General features: G+C 37.5%; 1 protein-coding gene across 1 annotated transcript in view; it reads left to right on the forward strand.

Annotated features, from left to right (window-relative positions):
- Nucleotides 1-15,262, forward strand: part of MPP7 (MAGUK p55 scaffold protein 7) — a 263,960-nt gene that overhangs the window by 158,686 nt on the left and 90,012 nt on the right. Inside the window, exons 6-7 of the mRNA XM_070428568.1 lie at nt 8,158-8,239; nt 8,715-8,800. Of these exons, the coding sequence (XP_070284669.1) occupies nt 8,158-8,239; nt 8,715-8,800 (168 nt within the window). The remainder of the gene's footprint in view (nt 1-8,157; nt 8,240-8,714; nt 8,801-15,262) is intronic.

Raw genomic sequence — 15,262 nt, forward strand, 5'->3', positions numbered from 1 at the left:
TGGTCAGTGCACATCATAGCGACTGGTCAACCAGTCGACTATCTGCCCCCGGTGGTCAGTGCACATCATAGTGAGTGGTTGAGTAGCCTTAGCATATCATTAGCATATTATGCTTTGATTGGTTGAATGGACCTCCAGACACTTAGCATATTAGGCTTTTATTATATAAGATTTGGCAAGTTTGTAATATACTTAATAGCATATTCCTCTCTGCTTCCCCAAAAATGGGCAAGGAGAGAGAAGCCAAAGTAAAATAAAATTATTTCAAGTGTATGTATGCTCAGTATATTTTGGCAAATGATTCAAGAGAAAAGGCCATATGCTTTAGCAGCCAAGGGTTAGATTATCCATGTTAAGAATGTAATTTTGTTTATTCGACCCAGGTGTAATGTGTTAAAATGAATACCAAGCTTGCATTAGGTGACCTAAGTGAGTGTTATAGAGTGTTACTTATTTTCCATATATCCTTACAGCAGCAAGTTATTTAAAAACTCCATCTCAGATTCCTTATCAGAAAGTATACCTCTTTGAGAGTGTTTTAAATATCATCTGAGATATAATGTATTTGAAATGCTTTATATGTTCTTGTGCATTATGTGTTAGATAAATGGTCCATCAAATAAGGTAGAGGCTAGATGACAACTATTTAAGCACAGCATGATTTTCTAGAAGGGGCAGTGAACAAAGATCATGTAGGCATTTGTCAATGGAAAGGGAAAAGGGTGCTAATTCTAGGGGAGGGATGGATAAAAGAATTGAGAGAAGGGGTGAAAAACAACAATCAGGATATAAGGGGCAGAGCTATCCTCCCTCCCTTGTGAGTTTGGAGAGTTTATATTTGTTGTATCCAGAAGATTAATATTTAGACAAGCTTAAGAAAATGAAATTCTATTAGTTGGTAGGTGGATTTCATCCTAAATTTTCAGCGTTTCTTGCATAGGTTGTCTTCTTGGTTCTGTTAGAATAGTGGTTCTCAAACTCTGGTATTATAAGAATTACTTGAAGCACTTACTTAAAAATGCAGACTTCTGGGCCTCTACTGCAAATGGTCTACATTAGTAGGTTTGGGCAAGGCCTGGGAATCTAGATTTTAAAAGTTGTCTAAGAGGTTTTTGATGCAAATATTTGGTAGACCATACTTTGAAAATTCCTACTTCAAAGGATTAACTTGAAATCAACTGTGCTACCAGCTTAAAAAGGTCTTACAATATTGGCAGTGTTACAGGAGATGAAATTTTTATTCAAGGAGATCATGATAGCCTAGTCCTCTTTGCAATCCTCTTTTATAAACCATTTTATAGTAATAGCAACAAATATCTAACCAGAATTTATTCTTCTCAATTTAACCTAAAGTTCTCTATACTCATATTTTGTCAAAATCACACCAAATAAATTAAAAATAACTATATAAGAAAATATGTTTTAAAACATTAGATTCAATTTTAATTCATTTTGCATTTGCGAATATGCCTTAGGACTTTTAACTTTTGTACAGTATTATAGTCAGTGAGCTTTATTCTTATGCATGTTGCACTAAGAATACATCAAAGAATTATAATATAGCGGTTTGGAAAGCAAAATGGAAATAGTTATCTTTAGAAGCAAAGAGATTGTAAAGAAGATAAGTCAAGTGCTAACTAGTGTCATGTAGAAAGTGGGAGATTATTCCTCAGGTTCATAGTTTACCATCCAAGGAAGGGGAGAATCAGCAGATAGCAAATGTATTCTATTTTAGGGTACATATCTATAACAAGGTAGCCCTTAAATACTGGAGTGCTCTTTTTTATTTACACATTCTGGAAGTGATTCATACAACATCTGTATGCTAGTGACTCCCAGGGCTATTTCTCTTCCAGATGTTTATTCTAATCTTTAAATTTGTATGTCCACCTGCCTACTTGATCTCCATTTAGATGTCTAGTAGACATCTCAGTCTTCACATGTTCCGAAGTAAAATGGTCTTTGTCTACAAATATGTTCCATCCATAGCGTTCCCCCTCTCAGTTGATGACAATCCCATCTTTCTAGTTGCTCAGCCAAAAACTATAGAGTCAATCTTTGATACCTCTCTCTCTCACACACACACTTCCCATTTCTAATCCATTGGGAAATCCTTTTGGCTCTATTAATAATATATCCAGTCTACCTTTCATTATCTCTGCTCCTGCCAATCAGATCGAAGCTCCCCTCCTCTTTCCCTTGGAGTACAGTAACAGCCTCCTATTTTTTTCCTTGCTTTAGCCCTTGCCATCTTTCATTCTTACTTTTTTTAATTTTTAAATCATTTTTTATTTTTCAATTACAGTTGACATACATTATTTTGTTAGTTTTAGGTATAGACCCCAGTGATTAGACACTACATAACTTACTAATTGATCATCCCACTCAATCTTGCACCCATCTGACACTGTACATAGTTATTAGAATATTATTGACTATATTCCTGATCCTGTACTTGACATCCTCATGACTATTCTGTAACAACCAATTTGTACTTATTTTTTATGGTTGAGTCATAGTCAATTTTCTATATTCACCACCTCTTTATTGATGGACACTTAGATTGCTTCCATCTCTTGCCTATTGCAAATATTGCTGCAATGAACATATGGATGATAAATATGTATTTGTTGCCATTGCATTATTCATATTTTGATCATTTTTTCTTCTACTTCTTCTTAAATAAAACCCTTTAGCATTTTTTGTAATACTGGTTTGGTGGTGTCTGAAAAGCTATTTATTTGTCTTTTGATTCTCAATGATAGCTTTGCTGGGTAGAGCAATCTTAGTTGTAAGTCTTTGCTTTTCATCACTTTGACTATTTCTTGCCAATTCTTTCTGACATGCAAAGTTTCTGTTGAGAAATCAGCTGACATTCTAATGGGAGCTCCTTGTAGGTAACTGACTCCTTTTTTCTTGCTGTTTTTAAGATTCTCTTTTTCTTTTTAACCTTTTGCATTTTTGTTTATTTGTTTGTTTTCTAAATATATTTTTATTGATTTCAGAGAGGAAGGAAGAGTGAGAGTGAGATAGAAGCATCAATGATGAGAGAGAATCATTGACTGGATATCTCTGCACACTCTCTACTGGGGATCAAGTCTGAAACCTGAGCATGTGCCCCGATAGGGAATTGAACCATGACCTCCTAATTCATAGGTCCATGTTCAACCACTGAGCCACACTGGCAGGACACCTTTTGCATTTTAATTATGATGTATCTTGGCGTAGACCTCTTTGGGTTCATCTTTCCTGGAATTCTCTGTTTCCTGGACTTGTATATCTTTTTCCTTCACCAAGTTAGGGAAATTTTCTTGCTCTCTCTCTCTCTCTTCTCCTTCCAGCACTTCAATGATGCAAATATTAGTACACTTGAAGTTGTCCAAGAGGCTCCTTACACTGTTCTCATATTTTTTATTCTCTTTTTTTCATTTTGCTGTTCTGATTTGGTGTTTTTTGCTTCCTTATTTTCCAAATCTGATTTGATTCTTGGCTTTATCTACTCTACTGTTGATTCACTGTAAATTATTCTTTTCTTTCTTTTTTTTGTTTTATTTCTTACTCAAAGATATGTTTTCATTGATTTTTTGAGAGAGAGAAGGAAGAGGGAGAGAGAGAGAAAAAACAACAACACCACATTGATGTGAGAGAGAAATACCACTCAGCTGCTTCCCTTACATGCAATGACTGAGGATCAAACCCACAACCTAGGTATGTATCCTGACTGGAATTGAACCCATGACCCTTTGATGCATGGATCAATACTCTAACCTACTGAGCCACACAGGCCAGGGCCCTGTAAATTATTCTTCATTTCAGTTATTATATCTTTCATTTCTGACTGGTCCTTTTTTATGCTGTTGAGGTTCTCCTAATAACCAGTGTTTTGAACTCTGTGTCTAGTAGATTGCTTATCTCCATTTTGCTCAATTCCTTTTCTGGAGTTTTGTTCTGTTCTTTCATTTGGGACAATTTTTTATGTCCCCCAGGTTTGGTAGATTGGCTTAATATAGTAGGTGTTCTGTAGGATCCAGTGACATAGCCTCCCCTATCACCCAAGCTGGGCACTGGAGGTGTACCCCACTCTGTGTAGGCTGTGTACACCCTCCTATAATAGTTGAGCCTTGATTTCTATTGGCACATCAGTGGGAGGGATTTCTCTCCAGGCTGATCAGCTGCAAGGACTGGCTGTGACCACAGATCTCTGACCATCATAGAGGATCAGCTGTGCAGAGGGCCACCTCACAGAGCAGCACTTACTTTAGCAGGACTCTAGTGCCCACTGAGTCTGCTCCTTGAATGTGTATCTTGTGAAGGTTGTTGAATGGTGATGTTTCAACATGGTGTGAAGTTGTTCACCAGGTGCACTGGCTCTTGGGCCTCCCAGGAGGGTCAGGCCAATGTCAGCCACTGCCTGTGTTCTGCCCGGGTGTACCCAGCTTGAGCTGCAAAGTGATGGGTGCTGCTTGTGCTGGGCTTGAAGATGCCCAGGGTAGCCAAGCTGTGAACAAAGGCTGGTTTCTGTTAGTGCCAGGCCTGGGGATACTTAGCAAGAGGTAAGGGGCATACTAAGGCCAGATGCTCTTTGTTTAGGGGATTTTAGGAAAGTCTGAAGCATGAGCCAAGACAGGCAATTCCTATGGAAAAGCCACTAGAAAGGGCTTGGGTGGGCCCACAGGTTGGGTGGGGCAGGGCCTCAAGGAATCATAAATGTGGGGCAAACAGTGTGAGTCAGGTTGGTCGGACTCAGATAAGGCAACTGTGGGCTCTGTGGGGGAAGGTCTAATCAAAAGAACTAGGGCCTCTGCCAGTACTTCTATCTGGGAGAAAGCTGCTCCCCCAACTCTTGGCCTGATGCTGGAAAATTCAGTTCCTCTCTGTGTGTCAGGTGCCTTTCAAGTTGCTACCCCAGCACTGGAGCTCAGGGGAGTGAGTCTGAATGTTTGTGCATGGGTCCTTTAAGAGGAACTGCCTGGGACTCCAGCAGCCCTCTGTTTCTCAGCCTCAATCCCCTCTGGTTTTGACAGCCAGAAGTATGGAAATTTCTCTTCCTGACACTGGAACCCAGGGCTGGGGGTCCTGCTGTAACGTTAAGCCTCCCCACCCCCTTGCTCCTCAGGGGTGACCTCTGCTGCCAAGATATCCCTCACAATTTTATATACCACACATGAGTGTGGGAGCAGCCCATTCTGTCTCTGCCCCTCCTACTAGTCTCATGTGACTCTTTCAGTTCCCTATTTGTAGGACTTCCATTCATCCAGATTTCAGGCAGTTCTGAATGATGGTTATTCTGTAGTTTAATTGTAATTTTTATGTGGTTGTGGGAGGATTCGAGTACCACATTTACCTGCCCTGCCATCTTGACCAGAATTCCTCCTTCACTCTCTTAACATAGTAGGTGGAGTGATCCTTTCATATTGCAACACTCCTGCTATTCAGAGCCTTGCATATTGTCTCTTTCATTCATAGTAAATTCTAGAGTCCTCACAATGACCTACAAAGTTCTACATGATCTGGCTGTCTGTTACCTTCTGACCTCACCTCCTACTGCTTCTTCCCTTTTTCTTTACTCCAGCCACACTGGCTTCTTTGCTTTATTTTAAACATGTATTTCATAGCCACCACAGCACTTTTGCCCTGGCTGTATCTTCAATCTTTCTCTTCAGCCAACTCCATCTTCTTCCATTCTTTCTTTACACAAATGTCATCTTCCCAGTGAGGCCTGTGTTTTTTCATCATGTTCCCTCTACTCACCTGGCACTTTCTTACCCTTCCCTACCCCACCCATCCTTGTAGTGTTTACCACCTTCTAACATACTATCCTATATAATAATCCTATATAATAAAAGGCTAATACGCAAATTGACTGAACAGTGGAACAACCGGCACTGACCACCAGGGGGCAGACGCTCAACACAGGAGCTGCCCCCTGGTGGTGAGTGCACTCTCACAGGGGGAGCACCGCTCAGCCAGAAGCCCTGAGCTGGGCTCACAGCTGGCGAGCACAATGGAGGTGGCGGGAGCCTCTCCCGCCTCTGGCTGCGCTAAGGATGTCTCACTGCTGGCTTAGGCCTGCTCCCAGTAAGCCAGCAGTCAGACATACCCCGAGGGCTCCCAGACTGCAAGAGTGTACAGGCCAGGCTGAGGGACCCCCTCCCCCTCAAGTGCACGAATTTTGTGCACCGGACCTCTAGTATAATATAATTATCTCATGTTTTTATTGTCTGTCTTTTCTGTTAGAGCAGATTTAATCTCCATGACAGGGCAGAAATTTTTGTGTTTTTTTCACCATTGTATTACAAGCTCTTAGAACAGAGCCTGGCACATAGTAGGGTCTCAGTAAACACTTGTAAATTTCATTGAATCACAAAATAAGTCAAAGTGATGACTAGCATTAGGCACGATGAATTGGATGGCCCTATACTGAAAAACAGTATAAACTATAGTGGAGAAAAATCTGTCCTAGTTGTAGTTCCGTGTCACAAACCACACCAAAATTTGTGGCTAAAACAATAATTTATTATTAACTTTCACAGTTTTGGAGGTTGGCAGGCTCAGCTGAGCACGTACAGTTAAACTGATGCCTGCAGTAGGAAGGAAGTTGGGGGCTGGTCAGGTATCTCTTTTTCCAGGAAGTCTAGCTTGGACTTCCTCACAGGATAGCAGTAGTCATGATTTTTCACATGGTGGCTGGCATAAGTCAAGTGGCAGCTTCAAGTCTTGTAGCTTTAGAAGCCTCTGAGTCATTTTCACCATTTGATATGGGAATATCACATACACATACAAAGAGGGAAGGAATTGATGACCTCCATCTTGAAGAAATGATCTCATCTGTAAATTAAGGATAAGTAATATTAGATAAGTAGACTAGCCTCTTAGGCATACTTTGGTGGGAAAGTTAGAGATACATTATTAAGGGAAATGAAAGTTGATCTAACCAAATTCATTATGTATATTAAGAATATTACATTTCCAGTTACCTCGGTTACATGTTAACTGTTTATAAGCAGAAAATACCAGTAATAAGCGAGTCTAAGATTTATGACCATAGAGAGATACTCATTCAAGTCTTTGGTTTGAATGCATGAATAGGTGATGAAAATGCCACAAAATCATTCTACACTTAATTTTTGATTTTTTACTATTATGAGATATGTATCTAATAGCTAGCATATATAAAATATACTTATTATAAATGGATTTCTAATTTCGCTTACCTGTTTGTTTTTAGAGATATAAATGTGTTTATTGACACACCTGAGAAAAATTCACCTTTCCTTCTTTGGGGTCAGTTCTGTCACCACCAATGTGCATCTTTTTTTGCCCTGTGATGCAGTGCAGAATGGCATTTCTAAGCTGGTGCCAGTTTCTTGGAAAGGAAAATCATGAAAGGCATTTAAAGTAACCATTTGTGCCTAGTGTTCTTACAAAGCAACATTCAGTTAATCTGCTTCTGAACATTCAAAAATGAAGAATTTCTGGATTCTTTTTAAAATTGTGTCCTAATCTTATGCCAAAATGTTGGTTCTGTTTGTACTAGGGACAATCTTAGTTAATAAAAACCCTGGACTAACAGTTCTTTTTTTCCATTAATTCATATTAGCCTTGGCTAAGAAATATAACTAATTTTGGAGTTTTAATTAATTAATGTATTATTTTCACTGATTCCATTACCATAATCGCATACTAGAAAGACTACTGAACTAAAAGTCAGATGACCTGATTTTTATAATTTATATAATCTTTTTCTATTCACTTAACCTTCCCTATATATACTCTACCTTCTTTGTGGAGTATTTTAAAGATGAAATGAAATGAGGAAATGCTTTAAAAGAGTAAAAACAAATAGTATTTAAATACAAAGTGTTATAATAGAAAGAAGATAGTTGTATTTTCCATAATATTGAAGAAGCTAAAGACTTCAAAAATCTTTAAAATTTTCTGGAAACTGTAGATGATATATGTATAGTACAAAATTCTAGGTCTAGTAATGAACATTTGTAAGGCACATGGTGTGATGTCTATTCCTCCTGCCTCATTCCTTTTATTTTTTGTAGTAGGTGTTTTCACTTTTTCCAGATAAATTTCCTTGTTTCTCCTCCCCCGTCGTACCACCCAATACATACATTTACCCACAAATACTTTTGTATTTCTTCAAAGGGAGCCACCATTAAGAAAGATGAGCAGACTGGGGCCATCATTGTGGCTAGAATCATGAGAGGAGGGGCTGCAGACAGAAGTGGTAAGAGTTTAAATGTTAAGTGAATATAGACAAGTCATGCTTCATTTCATAGATAATATTTTTAATATTTAACTAAGAGGATAATAATCTTTTGATATAATACAACAAACAAGAAATAAAATATTTTTCTCTGTCTTTATATATGGGGACTTGTATAAATAAGTGAAAAATAAATCTCTCTACTCTTAGTTTACATGGGCTTCTAAGGTTACATTCAGACTTGAAAGATACTACTAAAAGCATGCAGCCTTTTTTTAAAAAAAGTAAGAATTATTTTCTATGATGGAAATTATATGCATTTCTAGACACTGAGCATGTTTTTCTTTGAAGTTATAGTCTTTGATTCATTGCTATACAAATGCATGGAATCTGAAACCGGAGAAGCCAGAAGGTCTTCTTTTCAATCCTCAGATGTGTAACTTACAGTTTCTTTTGTAGGTAACACTGCTAATTTACTGAATTTGCTATTACTCAGGTCTTATTCATGTTGGTGATGAACTTAGGGAAGTGAATGGGATACCAGTTGAGGATAAAAAGCCTGAAGAAATCATTCAGATTTTGGTAAGCTGAAATTTTATTTTAAATTATCAATAAAATTAAATCACTATATATCCAACTTGGTTATGAATACAGGATTTGGATTTAGTAGTCCAGGGTTCAAATTCCAGCTCCATCACTTAATCCTTATGTGTCTTTGGAAAATACCTTAACCTTTTTGTTGCCTCAGTGTTTTCAGTTACAAAATGAGAATAAGAGGAGTTAAATATTTTACTGGAGTGTTTTGAAGATTAAATGAGCGAAAGAGTTTATTACAGGGCCTATCCAAATTAGATGCCATTTTTTTGGTAATGCATTTATCTTTATCTTTCTCCCATCAATATAGCCTGTGCTTTCTAGGTATATAAAATAGTAAAACTAATTTAAATGTCTTATGAAATCCAAAACAGAATGAAATTATTTTAGTCCTTGACAATATTTATTCTCAAGTTCATTTGTAAAGATAAAATGAAGAGAAACTCTCCCTGTTACATATGAAAACATATTATGAATCTACAGAAATAAAAAAAGAGTTTAGTATTTCAAAACAGACCTCAGTATATGTGCAAATTTAGTATAGATTATGGTGGCATTTTATATTACAGGGAAAACAATGAAATCATTTTGTAAATGGTATTGGATTAATTGATGATTCAGTTAGAAAAAATAAAGTCAGTCCCTACTTTATAGCACACACAAAAACAAATCCCAACAAATTAAATATTCAAGTTTTTAAAAATCACAAAAAGTAGAGTAAGACATTAATGCTGTAAAATTCAAGTAGAAAAAGAATTGATATTACTGTAGAAAACTTTCTGAACAGAAAAAGATGTCATACATGAAACAGACAAATGAGCCCAGGCTGGTGTGCTCAGTGGTGTACCAAAGGGTAATGGGTTTGATTCTCAGTAAAGGGCACATAGCTGAGTTGCAGGTTCAATCCCCAACCCTGTTCTGGGCATGTGTGGGAAGGAATCAATTAATGTGTCTCTCTCACATTTATGTTTCTCTCTCTCTCTCTCTCTCTCTCTCTCTCCCCCTCCTCCTCCTCCTCCTCCTCTCTCCCCTTAACCCTCTCTAAAAATCAATGGAAAAAAATATCTTTGGGTGAGGATTAATAACAACAACAAAAACACTTAGACATGAGATTGCAGGAAAAAAATTTCAATATATATGAAAGAAGGCTAATACTTTAATATATGGAGAGTGTATAAAAATTAATAAGAAAAAACATTTTCAGAAAAATTGACAAAGTATATGCATAGTTAATATACAAAAGAAAACATGATGTCTGAAAAATACTGGACTGGTGGGGATTTAAAAACTTGATAATGGCAAGAGTTACCCAGGTTATAGGGAAATAAATATGTTTATATGATTTTGGTAGTAGGATAAATTAATAGACCTTTTTGAAGTGGCTACCTAATATTTTCAAATTTTTAAATTTGCATACCCTTTTTGTTGTTATTGACAGTACTAGAGGCCCAGTGCACAAAATTCATGCACTGGGGGGAGTGTCCCTCAGCCCAGCCTTCACCCTCTCCAATCTGGGACCCCTCGGGGGATGTCCAACATCCAGTCAGGGATCGGGCCTAAACCAGCAGTCAGACATCCCTCTCACAATCTGGGCCTGCTGGCTCCCAACCGCTCGCCTACCTGCCTGCTTGATTGCCCATAACTGCTTCTGCCTGCCAGCCTGATCACTCCCTAACCACTCCCCTGCCAGCCTGATTGATGCCTAACTGCTCCCCTGCTGGCCTGATTGCCCCTAACTGCCCTCCCCTGCAGGCCATCTGTGGCGGTCATCTTGTGCCCAATGGGGGTGGCCATCTTGTGAGAGGGTGTGACAATCAATTTGCATATTACCTCTTTATTATATAGGATTACAGATGTCCTCCATTTCCCCCCACCTTTTTTCACTCCACCCAGCCATTGTCATACCCCAGGCCTTTACCACACTACTGTCCATGTCCATGGGCTATGCATATATGCATATATGTTCTATGCTTAATCTCTTCCTAACCCCCAAACTCCTCCCCTCTGAGATCTGTCAGTCTGTTCCATGCGTCTATGCCTCTGGCCCTATTTTGTTCATCAGTTTATTGTGTTCATTAGATTCCACATATTAGATCTATGGTATTTGTCTTTCTCTGACTGGCTTTTTTTGCTTAGCATAATAATCTCCAAGTCCATCCATGCTGTTACAAAGGGTAAGAAATCCTTCTTTATTACAGCCACATAGCATTCTATGGTGAAAATCCACTACAATTTGTTAATCTACTTATCTACTGATGGGCACTTGGGCTGTTTCCAGATCTTAACTATTGTAAATAACGCTGCTATGAACATAGGGATACATATATTATTTCTGATTGGTGTTTCAGGATACTTAGGATATACTACTAGAAGTGGGGTCACTGGGTCAAACGGCACTTCAATTTTTATTATTTTGAGGAGACTCTATACTGTTTTCCAGAATGGCTGCAGCAGTCTACATTCCCACAAGCAGTGTACTAGGGTTCCCTTTCTTCACATCCTCACCAGCACTTGTTTGTTGATTTACTGATAGTAGTCATTCTGGCAGGTATATGGTGATACCTCATTGTGTTTTAATTTGCATCTCTCTGATGATTAATGACATTGAACATTTTTTCATATGCCTATTGGCCATCTGAATGTCATCTTTGGAGAAGTGTCTATTTGGGTCCTCTGTCTATTTTTTTTTTATATTTTATTGATTTTTTACAGAGAGGAAGGGAGAGAGATAGATAGTTAGAAACATCGATGGGAGAGAAACATCGATCAGCTGCCTCCTGCACATCTTCCACTGGGGATGTGCCCACAACCCAGGTACATGCCCTTGACCGGAATTGAACCTGGGACCTTTCAGTCCGCAGGCCGAGGCTCTATCCACTGAGCCAAACCGGTTTCGGCCCTCTGTCTATTTTTAAATGATATTATTTGTCTTCCTAGTGTTGAGTTGAATGAGTGCTTTATATATTTTGGAAATTAACCATTATCAGAGATGTATCATTGGTGAATATGTTCTCCCATACCATGGGTTCCCCTTTCATTTTGTTGATGGTTTCTTTTGCTGAGCAGAAGCTTTTTACTTTGATATAGTCCCATTTGTTTATTTTTTTCTTGCCCTAAGATATGTATTTGTGAAAATACTTCTAGTTTATTGTCTGAGATTTCCCTGCATATATCTTCTTCCAGGCTTTTTATGGTTTCACAACTTAAATTTAAGACTTTTACCTATTCTGAGTTTATTCTGTGTATAGTGTAAGTTGGTGGTTTAGTTTCTTTTTTTTTTTGCATGTACCTGTCCAATTTTCTCAAAACAATTTATTGAAGAGACTGTCTTTACTCCATTGTGTGCTCTTGCCTCTTTTGTGTAGTATTACTTGACCATAAAGATGTGGGTTGATTTCTGGGCCCTCTATTCTATTCCATTGGTCTATATGCCTGTATATGCATATTATATGAAGAGCAGCCTATATGCCTGTTCTTGTGTCGGTAATAGGCTGCTCTGATTGCAGTGACTTTGTAGTATGGTTTGATATCTGGTATTGTGACTCCCCCATTTTTTCTTCTCAAGATTACTGTGACTGTTGGTGGTCTTTTTTGCTTTTATATAAATTTTTGGAATATTTGTTTTAGATCTGTGAAATATGCCGTTGATTTTTGTGTGTGGTTTTTGTTTGTTTGTTTGTTTTTGTTAATCCTCATTCGAGGATATTTTTTCCATTGATTTTTAGAGAGTGGAAGGGAGGGAGGGAGGTGGAGAGAGAGAAAGGAACATCGATTGAGAGAGACACACCAGGGTGGGTGATCAAATGTGCAACCCAGCTATGTGCCCTTGAACCCGCGACCCTTCAGTGCATTGGCTGATGTTTTAACCACTGAGCAACACCAGCCAGGGTGCCATTCATTTTTTAACAGGGTTTGCTTTGAAACTATAGATTGCTTTGGGTTATATATATGTTTTAATAATGTTAATTCTTCCAATCCATGAATACAGTATATGCTTCCACTTGTTTGTATCTTTCTCGATTTGTTTTGCAATCTCCTATAGTGTTCTGACTACAGGTCTTTTACCTCCATTAAGTTTATTCCTAGATATCTTTTTTTTTTCTTGCAAAGGTAAATAGGATTGTATTTTTAGTTTCTCTTTCTGAGAGTTCATTGCTGGTGTATAAAAATGCCATCAATTTCTGCATGTTAATTTTCTATCGTATTAATTTGCCAAATTCATTTATTAAATCTATCAATTTTCAGTGGAGTCTTCAGGGTTTTCTAATACAATTTCATGTCATGTGCTAATAGTACAGTTTAACTTCCTCCTTTCCAAATTGGGTGCCTTTTCTTTTTTTGTCTGATCACTGTGGCTAGGATTTCCAGTACTATGTTAAATAAGAGTAGTGAAAGTGAACATCCTGTCTTATTCCTGATCTTAAAGGAAACACTCTTAGTTTTTGCAATTGAGTATGATGTTGGCTATAAGTTTGTCATACATGGCCATTGTTACATTGATATATGACCCCTCTATTCCCACTTTTCTGAGAGTTTTTTTTAATCAAAAATGGGTCCTGGATTTTGTCAAATGCTTTTTCTGTGTCTTTTGATTTGATTATGTGATTTTTATACTTCATTTTGTTTATGTGATATATCATGTTTATTGATTTGCGAGTATTATACCAGCCTCGAATCCCCCAAATAAATCCCACTTGGTCATGCTGTATGATCTTTTTAATGTATTGCTGGATCCGATTTGCTAATATTTGTTGAGGATTTTAGCATCTTTATTCATCAAGGATATTGGCCTATAATATATTATCTCTGTGTATTGTCTTTATCTGGTTTTGGAATTAGGATAATGCTAGCCTTGTTAAAATAGTGTGGCCTTAGCCAGTTTTGCTAAGTGTTTAGAGCATTGGCCCAAGGACTGAAAGGTCACAGATTCGATTTTGGTCAAGGGCATATACCTCGGTTGCAGGCTCAATCACTGGCCCGGGTCAGTGTGCGTGTGGGAGGCAACCAATCAATGTGTCTCTCTCACATGGATGTTTCTCTTTGAGTCTACCCTGCCCTTCCACTCTTTTAAAAAATCAATGGGAAAAATATCCTCAGGTAAGGATTAACAATAACAACAAAGAAAAGAATGTGGATGTCTTCCCTCCTCTTGAATTTTTTGGAGTAGTTTGAGGAGGATAGGTGTTAGTTCTTCTTTGAATGTTTCATGAAACTTACTGTGAAGCCTTCTAGTCCAGTACATTTATTTTCTGGGAGTTTTTAAAATTACTGCTTCAATTTCATTAGGTGTTATCAGCCTATTAAAGTGTTCTGATTCTTCCTGATTGAGTTTTTGCGTGTTTCTAGGAATTTGTCCATTTTGCCTAATTTGTCCAATTTGTTGACATATAGTTGTTCATGGTATTTTCTTACAATCCTTTGTATTTCTGTGATGTCAGTTGTTACTTTGCCTCTTTCACTTACGGATTTTACTTGGGCCCTCTGTCTTTGGTTCTTGCTGAGTCTGGCTAAAGGTTCATCAATCTTGTTTATTTTTTTTCCAAGACCCAGTTCTTTGTTTCATTGATCTTTAGTATAGTTTTTTTCATTATTATTATTCTCTATGATATTTATTTTCAGGCTGATGTCTATTATTTCCTTCCTTCTACTTACTTTGGTTTTTTCTTGTTGTTCTCTTTCTAGTTCTTTTAGTTGTAGGGTTAGATATAGTTCACTAGAGACTCTCTTGTTTCTTGAGGTAGACCTGTGATGCTATGAACTTCCCTCTCAGGACTGCTTTTACTGTCCCATAGATTTGGGGTTGTTGTTTGTTCATTTTCATTTGTTTCCAGGAAGTTTTTTATTTCTTCTTGGATCTTATTGGTAATGCATTCATTGTTTAATAATGTGTTATTTAGCCTCCATGTGTTTGAATGTTTTTGAGTATTTCAATTTTAGTTGATTTCTAGTTTTTTGCCATTATGATCTGAAAAGATGATTGATACAATGTTCTTGAACTTATAGAGACTTATTTTGTGTTCTAACATGTGGTCTATATTTGAGAGTGTCCCATGTACACTTGAGATGAATGTATATTCTGCAGCTTTGGCATGAAATGTTCTGTAAATGTCAATTAAATTATCTGATCTAGAGTGTCATTTAAAGTTGCAGTTTCATTGTTGATTTTTTTTTTTTTGGAAGATCTCTCCAGTGATGTTGGTGGAGTGTTAAAGTTCCCTACAATGACTGTAGAGCTGTCAATCTTTCCCTTAAAGTTCTCCAAGAGTTTTTACATATATATATTTATGTGATCCTATTTGGGCGCATACATGTTTACCAGGGTTATATCCTCTTGTTGGATCAATCCTTTAGTATTATGTAGTGACCTTTTTTGTCTCTTGCTATGGCCTTTGCTTTGAAGTCTATTTTGTCAGATATAGTATTTCTACCCTTCCATTTTTTTTTCATTTC

The sequence above is a fragment of the Myotis yumanensis genome, unplaced genomic scaffold (assembly GCF_028538775.1).
Source record: "Myotis yumanensis isolate MYYU_CA2020_CCGP unplaced genomic scaffold, mMyoYum1.0.hap1 SCAF_1, whole genome shotgun sequence".
NCBI classification, from domain to species: Eukaryota; Metazoa; Chordata; class Mammalia; order Chiroptera; family Vespertilionidae; genus Myotis; species Myotis yumanensis.